Genomic DNA, 9,330 nt, shown 5'->3' on the forward strand with positions numbered 1-9,330 from the left:
TGAGGGGGTGTGGTATATTGRCCAATATACCACAAACCCCCAAGGTGCATTATTGCTATTATAAACTGGTTACCAATGTAATTAGAGCAGTAAAAGTAAATGTTTTGTCATACCCGTGGTATACGGTCTGATATACCACGGCTGTCAGCCAATCAGCATTCAGGGCTCGAACCACCCAGTTTATAAAGGCCAATATACCAAGGCTAAGGGCTGTTCTTATGCACGACGCAAAGACTTTTGCTATTATAAATTGGTTACCAACATCAATAGAACAGTAAACAAGTATTATTTGTTTCATACCCATGGTCTATTGTCTGATATACACACAGCTGAAATGCTGTTTCAATCAATCAGCATCCAGGACCCAAACTAGCCGGTTAATAATATTTTTTATACACTGAGTATACCAAACATTAGCAACATCTTCCTAATATTGAGTTGCGCCCCCCCCCCCCCCCCCCCMYCTGTATCCACAGTGGTGTGACTGTATGTGTCTGTAAGTCTGTGCTCCTGCGTGAACAGTAAGTGTGTCTCTGTGAGCAAATGTGTGTGTGTGCATGTCCATTTACTGAATACACAATTAATCCATATATGTACACTCTTAAGGTATAAAGACCTGCCTTAATTAATTCTGTGTGTGTGTCTGCGTACGCCCATGTATGCATATGTATGTGTGTTAACCCCACCTCAGTCAGGTTCAGGCTCAGTAACAATGGATCCCAAAGCAAAGTGCTGACAGTGAATCGGGTGTGGCCGACCCCCTAGCCCCAGGACCCGGGATGTATATATACCCACACACACACCTCTCTGGCAGACCGCTCAGTGGAACCCTGTGACACACACAGCTTACGTTTTAGGTAGGTCTGCTAGCACATAGCTTCGTGTTTATCTAACAAGACTTAATTTAGTCCTATCTGTTTGGATAGGTCTGATCTGATGGGCTTTGACACATAGCTTTTTTTAAACATTAACTATGAAGCTGTTTTATCGGAGATTCTCCGTTGACCATGTTTTCTAGTTCAGGACGTGAGGCTTCAGGCTTGATCTGTGTCCGGGAAGCCGGCCCATAGACCTCTATTTGTCTGTGTGATAGAGCTTCGCAGGGCTGTTAGAACGGGACTAGAGGGTAGTGTTTCCCAAATGATGTATCTGGAACCAGTGGCAGGTGGTGACTGGGAGTTCTCCCTGAAGACTTGTTAGTATTACGATACATTTAGTTTTGTTTTATCTTATTTGGAGGATTACAATATTATTCTTTGAAAKGCTTCAGTTTAGGTGGATCATGGTATAAAATAGTCTGACAACCGCTGAGGCTCTGATGACAGGGAGCTTCAGTGGAGCGGTAGGAACGACTGGTCATCATGCATAGGTCACTCTGTTTGTTTAAAAGAGCTGGTCGGGCATCCGTCTAAGGCTTTACCTCATGATTCAATGAACTGTGTTGTTCTGTAGCTACAGGTCGGGGGACCAGAGGCTATGGGTCATTCACTGCGAGCCTCGAGACAGGGTGGGATTTCTTGTTGTAGACGTCCTAAAAATAAATTTTGTCAAGAATTCACTGAATTGTTCATATGTATATCAGACTATGTCCGTGAGAGCTTCTATGTGTTTATACAGTGATGATTGTCTATGTGCAGAGACATGCTTGGAGAAGAATGTCAGTATGGATGATTGCATGTTTATTTGTTTTAACTCACCTCCCCGTCTCCCTCCCTCCTCTCTCTCTCCAGGTCAAGCACTGAGACAGAAGGACATAATGGCTCTGACCAAACCTGTGAACCCCATGCCCATGGGCCCATGGAAGATCACTGTGTACGACCAGGAGTACTTTCAGGGGAAGCGTGTGGAGTTCACCGCCTGCTGCCAGAACATCATGGAGTGTGGCATGGAGAACATCCGATCCCTGAAGGTCGAGTGTGGAGCGTAAGTAGTCCCAAAACTTTTTACATTGGGCACTAACTAATCACTCTCTCTCCTTATTCATCTCTTCTTTCAATTCTCTCTCCATCCATCACTGTCTTTTCTTCCTTGATTTCAATCTCACTATCTCCCTTTCTTTTCTCTTTTACCTCCCTCTCCCTTACCTTCCTTTGTCTCCCGACATCGCCCTCTCTCTCATTCCATCTCCCTCCATCACTATCTCCCTCTTTCCATCTCCCTTTCTCTCCCTCCCTCTAGTTGGGTGGGTTATGAGCACTCCAGTTTCAGTGGCCAGCAGTTTGTCCTGGAGAAGGGAGACTACCCCCGTTTCGAGGCCTACAGCGGCAGCAACTCCTACCGCATCGAGAGGATGATCTCCTTCAGACCCATCTGCTCCGCTGTGAGTCACTCCACATTATCACAGATCATCACATTATCATGGCGACATTATCAACAGTATCTACAATACATGAAATCCCCCTGCAATATCTTTACTTTATTACATAATGAACATAACATCCCATCATATTACCATGCCAATGTTACCAGATTATATTTGCGTTGCATAACATTGCATAACCTTATGATATATTCAATTATCAACAACACTATATGAAATACTGTAAGAATGTAAACGGTGTGTTAAAATGTCTCTCTCTTTTCATCCCATCATCTCTCTATCGCTCTTCGCTCTCACCATCCCTCCTTTCTCTATCTATCTCCCTCTCTCCATCTCGATCAGAGCCACAAGGAGTCCCACATAACCATCTATGAGAAGGAGAACATGATTGGTCGCCAGTTTGAGATGCGTGATGACTACCCCTCCCTGCAGGCCATGGGCTGGTTCAACAACGAGGTTGGATCCATGCACATCCAGAGCGGAGCGTAAGTATACTAATGCCATGACAGGGACACTGCCACTTCACACTAAATATACTACCACTGCTACTTCTGTACACAATTGCCGCCGACTGCTACTACTCTACTACTACTTGTACTACCACTACTTGTACACTACCGACCCGGACCAATATCTACTGCTAATAATGACTGCTTCTACAACTCGTGCTACTACTACTGTACATTTCTAGCACAGATCAATCTCTACTACTAATAATAACTGCTACTTATACTTCTACCACAACAACAACAACACTACCACAAAGACCAACCTCTATCTTTGCAAATTTGAAGCTGCTACTCTAATACTATACTACTGTAGTGATTTTTGCACTTATATTGCCTGCACTACGCTGTCCTATTGCCAAGTTGATCCTCACCCTCATTTCCATTGGCCCACTGTGACTCACCTCACAGTAACAGTGTATCTGATTGGCCTGCTCTCTTCTCTCCCTGTAGCTTCGTGTGCTACCAGTTCCCCGGCTACCGTGGCCACCAGTACATCATGGAGTGTGACTGCCACGGAGGAGAGTACAAGTGTTACCGTGAGTTTGGCTCCCACGCCCAGACCCCTCAGATCCAGTCCATCAGGAGGATTCAGCACTGAGCAGGAACCACTTTCATCCCTCCTCCTCCACTCCTCCTCTCCTTCTTCTTCCTCTTGTTCTACTTCCTACTCCTCTTCCCGCTCTTCTCTCCCCTCTGCTACACCTCCTCTCCCTTGCCCCTCCCAGTTCCACTAATCAGGCTAGTCCTGGCAGGATTGTGGGCCGGGCCTCAGGTGCTTACTGGCGACGTTACATGTTCATGGCACAAAAAAAAAAAAGACAAAAAACAAAGACCAAATTGAAAGAAAGAAAGACAGATAGAGGGAATAACAGAACTGAGAGAAACGGTAACATGGAAGAATACATCCGCGACTCCTCCCAGAGGCTGGTCGCAGAACCACGAAAACACCTCAGGACCTTTTGCTCTTCTTCATCCACGTCATCATCAGCTTCTTTTTCTTCATCTTCATCACTACTGCCTGTCACTGTGGTTGTCAGGGTAAACATTGTATGAGATTGATGAATAAAGAGATCGAGCAAAAGAAAGCGAGAGACAAGACAATGACTGGCATGTAACTCACACTGTGTTCGTCCTGTCCCTCCCTCCCTCCCTCCCTTGCACGCACATACACACACACACACACACACACACACACACACACCTCAAATATGTCACAATACAGATGAGTCTTGGCTTGGGAATATTGTACTGCATAGTGTCTTGGTTGAAAGGGGTGGAGCGGAAGGATTTATGAAGGGGGCGTGGCAGGAGGTAATACAATTTGGTTATAAAATGTTATAACTGTGGGGTCGCCATGATATGATTACTTTGATCCGAACATGCTCTGATCTTTTTATTTTTTTTAATCCACTTTGGCTATATATACGTCACAAAACGTAGGGTAATTTGTTCAGACATGTCTGAGTGAAACAAGATATACCCAGTCAAACAGCCATGGAGCTTGGTCAAGTACCCACCATGTAGATTAAAACACCTGAGAAATCTATCAAGGGGTCTAGTCTACTAAGGCCACCAAGAGGGTCCATCCGGATAATGAAGACGCAATGACTGTGTCAGAGCCCAAGAAACTAATGCCTAGTTTGACACAAATTCTTCAACTACATCCAGACACGTTGCGGCATGAGTGGAAATGTTCAGATGGTCGTATTGGCGGTGTTTTCATGCCTTCACAACCTATGCTTACATTTTACTCAACGAAATCAAGGCAAGGAATTTTGTGAGACACAAGGTAGATTTTAACTCAAGTGAACGGAGTGTTTTCCAGAATGCGTTTTGTGTGTCTCAGTCAAAAGATATTCCTAATAGAATAGAAATGTATTGAAGGGTTGAAACAGTGTGAGGCTGTCAGATCAGAGTTAATCCCGTCGGGTGTTGAAAATCAATTAGAGTGTGACTGTGGGTGGTAGCACTGACGTGCTATGCCCCTGCATCTATCTACCAGAAGAACAGGTTAGAAAGAGGGAAGACAACAATTCGACACGAGTTGCTTACAGCGACTGAGGAGTATGTCTCAAGATGATCCACATTGTGACCTCCAAGACCGTGGATCTAGTGGCTGGTGTTGTGAGGCCTTGGATGACAACGCAGAGACCGGCTATCCTGACTCATACCTTTACCAAAAACATGCAACTCTCGATTCTTTTCTGCAAATGAACTACCACTGGCTCGATCAGATTGCTTCAGAAATAGGACCTCTGAATCTAACATACCTACAAAACAATGTGGACAGTTGTCTCACCACCCCCTTTGTAAAGATCATCAAGGCAACGTTGGCTCTTATTCTGGAACATATCATTGCGATCGAGCTAAAGAAATCATGCATAAGGTGTAAGGTGGCCATCCTAGCCAGCGAGGACATTCTTGCTTGTTCAAACTAGAAGCTTATTATTTTGAGCGATACAGTACTTTGAGGAGATCGCACAATAACTTTTTACAACGAGACTGAAACACGCCTTGGCCAGGGTTCTGAAAGCATTTTTTTATTTTTCCACCACTGTCCAAGGGGCAACTGAAAAAATTGTGTGTGATCTCAAGGAAGAACCATACATTGTACAAAGGTTAAGAGAAATCGGGGAAAACTCCTCGATCAAAAGAGTGAGCAAACTGTTTTACGAAGTGGATGTTCGGTTGGTGAATCTGAATCAAAAGCCACTTATTCAACTTTGTTGGAAATCTGACCAAAGTTTTTTGGCTTTAGAGATGAAGGCTATGTTTCACAAAGCTATTGGTTTTCGAGTTGGTGATACAGAATTGCTTTCTAATTAGCACTATGTGTAACGATGACGCTGGGAGTCAGGAAGGAGGTAGTGAGTTTTATGATAACAAGAAAGCGCCTGGATGTGAACACATAAACAATACTGCCTGAAGAGTGATGCTAGGGAGTGTTAGATAAAGGGGGAATAATCAGAGTAGTGATGAAGACCAGATGTGCCTCATGATGGGTTGCCAGGACCGGTGGTTAGTAAACCGGCGACATTGAGTGCCAGAGCGGGACAGTAGCCCCCCACCCACCCAGCCCCTACGCGTGGCTCCAGCTGCAGGACAACGCTGGCCAGGACGACGGCCCCGGCGCCGAAGACGGCGAAGGTGGAAGGTGGACTGCGAAGGTGGAAATCTCAGATGATTTTGGGATCTAGAATGTAGTCCACCAGAACCCAACACCGCTAGTCTGGACCGTACCCCTCCAAGTCCACCAGGTACAGGAACCGACCCCACAACATCGGGAGTCCAAGAGGGATCTGACAGCATAGGCAGGGCATCGTGTGGGACGGCATCAGCCAGGGGACCAGGAACCACCGGCCTGAGGATGGAAACATGAAAAGAGGGTGAGATCCGGTAGTTGGTGGGGAGCTGTACTCTATGTTACCTAGCTGGGCCCCCACAAACTGGGGGCTCAGCTTCTTACAGGGTAGGCAGAGTTGGAGGTTCCTGGAAGAGAGCCAGACGCGATCACCAGGCTGGAACACAGGAGCCTCATTGCGTTGGCGATCCACCTGCTCCTTCTTGCAGCAGACAGCGTACTGGAGCCTCACGTGGGCCTTGTTCCAAACCTCTTCTGTGCGCCTGAACCACTCAACCACCGCAGGATCTTCGGTCTGGCTCAGGGTCCACGGAGCCAGGGCTGGCTGATAACCCAAAACACACTAGAAGGGAGTCAGCCCGGTGGAGGAGTGACGGAATGAGCTTACTCCGCCCAGGGAAGGAATCGGGCCCACTCCCCCTGCCGGTCCTTGCAGTGACTCCTCAGGAACCGCAGATCCTGGTTCATCCTCTCCACCTTCCCGTTAGACTGAGGCTGGTACCCGGAAGTGAGGCTGACCGTGACCCCCAGCTTCTCCATGAAGGCTTTCCATACCCGTGAGATGATTTGCATGCCACGGTCGGAGACAATGTCATCCGGAAGGCCATAGTGCCAGAATACCTGCTGGAACAGTGCCTCAGCAACCTGGAGAGTGGTAACAAAGCTAAATTAACAAAGCTAATTTGAGAACAAGGCTACCTAAATTCTATCAGCATATCGATTACAGTGCACCAGCGAGTAACACACTCGACCATTGCTACTCTAACTTCCACGATGCATACAAGGCTCTCCCCCGCCCTCCTTTTGGCAAATCTGACCATGACTCGATCTTGTTGCTCCCCTCCTATAAGTAGAAACTAAAACAGGAAGCCCCTGTGCTTAGGTCTATCCAACTCTGGTCTGACCAATCGGATTCCACGCTTCAAGATTTCTTCGATCACGTGGACTGGGTCACGTGGACTCGGATTTGTTCCGGGTAGCCTCAGAGAATAACATTGACGTATACGCTGAATCGGTGAGTGAGTTTATAAGGAAGTGTATAGGAGCTGTTGTACCCACTGTGACTATTAAAACCTTCCCTAACCAGAAACTGTCGATTGATGAAATATTAGCGGAAAACTAATTTTTTTAAAGTGTTTTACAGCGAAAACACAATATAGCGTTATATTAGCTTACTACAATCGCTAACACACAACACCATTGATTCAAGGAAAAAGGTGGCGATAGCACAGTTCGACAGATATATGAAATAGCATCCCAAATTGGGTCCTACCTTTGTTGATCTTCCATCAGAATGTTGTACAAGGGGTCCTTTGTCCAGAACCKTCTTTGTTTGGATTCAGAACGACCTCTTTCCCTCTTGAATTAGCAAGCACACTGGCCATGCGGCGCTAAGCTCTCCTTCGTGAACAAAGTCAAACAACGCAACATGCCTAACGTCCCGAATAAATTTCAATAATATAATAAAACTATATTGAAAAMACATACTKTAGGATGATATTGTGACATGTATCAAATAAAATCTAAGCCGGAGATTGTATTCGCCCATAACGACAGCTTTCCAGAAGGCGATTCCAGGTCCAACTTCGCGCTTTCGAAAAGAAAAAAAAATGGCGGACCTCTCATTCCAAGATGATTTATTCCACCTCAGAACAAGATAATCAACTCATTTCTGCTCTCACTTCCTCTTGAAATCCAGGGGAAGGTGTATGAAGTGTCATGCCCATTTATAGGCAAGCTCTTGAACAGAGACCTCGCGTTCAGAAATCTCACTTCCGGATAGGAAGTGGGCTGCAGAATGAGTTCTGTTTCACTTAGAGAAATAATTCAAACGGTTTTAGAAACTAGAGAGTGTTTTCTATCCAATAGTAATAATAATATGCATATTGTACGAGCAAGAATTGAGTACGAGGCCGTTTGAAATGGGCACATTTTTCCAAGTTACTCAATACTCCCCCTGCAGCCATAAGAAGTTTTTAACACTTAACAAAGAGCTGCTGTTAGTTTCAGAATGGGTGGCAAGGAATAAGTTAATCCTAAATATTTCAAAAACGAAAACCATTGTATTTGGGACAAATCATTCGCTAAACCCGGACTACTGTTCAGTCGTGTGGTCAGGTGCCACAAAGAGGGACTTAGGAAAATTACAATAGGCTCAGAACAGGGCAGCACGGCTGGCCCTTAAATGTACACAGAGAGCTAACATTAGTGATAGGCATGTCAATCTCTCATGGCTCAAAGTGGAGGAGAGATTGACTTCATCACTACTTGTTTTTGTAAGAAGTGTTGGCAAGCTGAATGCATTGAGCTGTCTGCTTAATGTACTGGCACACAGCTTGGACACCCATGCATACTCCACAAGACATGCCACCAGAGGTCTCTTCACAATCCCCATGTCCAAAACAGACTATGGGAGGCGCAAAGTACAATATAGAGCCATGACTCCATGGAACTGATGCAAGTAGTGGAATCCAATTAAGAAAACGGATAAAAATACACCTGTGAAACAGCGAGGACTGTGAGGAGACAGGCACACAAACACTAATATATACACACGTACAGTGTAATATTGTTGTATGGTGGAATTATACATTTTGTTTTGTAGTGGTGTAATAATGTTATATGATGTACTGTTTTATATGTTGTTTTATATGTAATATATTAAGTGACTTAATGTGTTTGAACCCCAGCAGCTAATGGGGATCCCTAATACATACAAATACAAACACTGCCTGGAAATAACCGTATTTTGCATGGACATTGCCATTGATGACTTACACCATTTTAAAGTAGTCAACTGGGTGGGACTTCCCATGGTTTTAGGAAGGATCACACAATTACATCCAGGTCATCAGGAGGGATCTGCCAAGGAATTATACTTGTGAGCAAATATTCCATAACTGCAGGTGAAAGTAAATCGGCAACCTTGGCTTCATACCTGTTCAAACAACACACTCCAGGTGGCAGTATGCACCGTTTAAGTGTGTTAACCAACTCAAGTAGTATAATAAGAAAATTGACTTCTTCAAAATGGAGATGGCCTCAATGGCACTGCCCAATGGGATACAAAGATGTGATGTTCAACTAAGTCCATGTGAGGAAGACTCCATGTAGTGGTTGTTTACGAAACAACTTGCATG

The 9,330-nt window shown here is 45.1% G+C and overlaps 1 protein-coding gene across 1 annotated transcript; it reads left to right on the forward strand.

Moving 5' to 3' along the window:
• The first annotated feature begins 766 nt into the window (after positions 1 to 766).
• Positions 767 to 3,933, forward strand: LOC111962042 (beta-crystallin A3). Its single transcript, XM_023984807.2, has 5 exons — positions 767 to 857; positions 1,731 to 1,923; positions 2,179 to 2,320; positions 2,663 to 2,805; positions 3,280 to 3,933. The coding sequence occupies exons 2-5, from the start codon at positions 1,757 to 1,759 to the stop codon at positions 3,425 to 3,427; spliced, it is 600 nt and encodes a 199-aa protein (XP_023840575.1). The 5' UTR covers positions 767 to 857; positions 1,731 to 1,756; the 3' UTR covers positions 3,428 to 3,933.
• Positions 3,934 to 9,330: the final 5,397 nt, after the last annotated feature.

Source organism: Salvelinus sp. IW2-2015, linkage group LG4q.1:29 (assembly GCF_002910315.2).
Source record: "Salvelinus sp. IW2-2015 linkage group LG4q.1:29, ASM291031v2, whole genome shotgun sequence".
NCBI lineage: Eukaryota > Metazoa > Chordata > Actinopteri > Salmoniformes > Salmonidae > Salvelinus > Salvelinus sp. IW2-2015.

Coding starts and splice junctions, on each gene's coding strand:
- LOC111962042 (XM_023984807.2), top strand. CDS start 1,757: ATGGCTCTGACCAAACCTGTGAACCCCATGCCCATGGGCCCATGGAAG. Junction 2,321..2,662: donor TCAGACCCATCTGCTCCGCT/GTGAGTCACTCC, acceptor CATCTCGATCAG/AGCCACAAGGAGTCCCACAT. Junction 2,806..3,279: donor ATGCACATCCAGAGCGGAGC/GTAAGTATACTA, acceptor CTCTCCCTGTAG/CTTCGTGTGCTACCAGTTCC.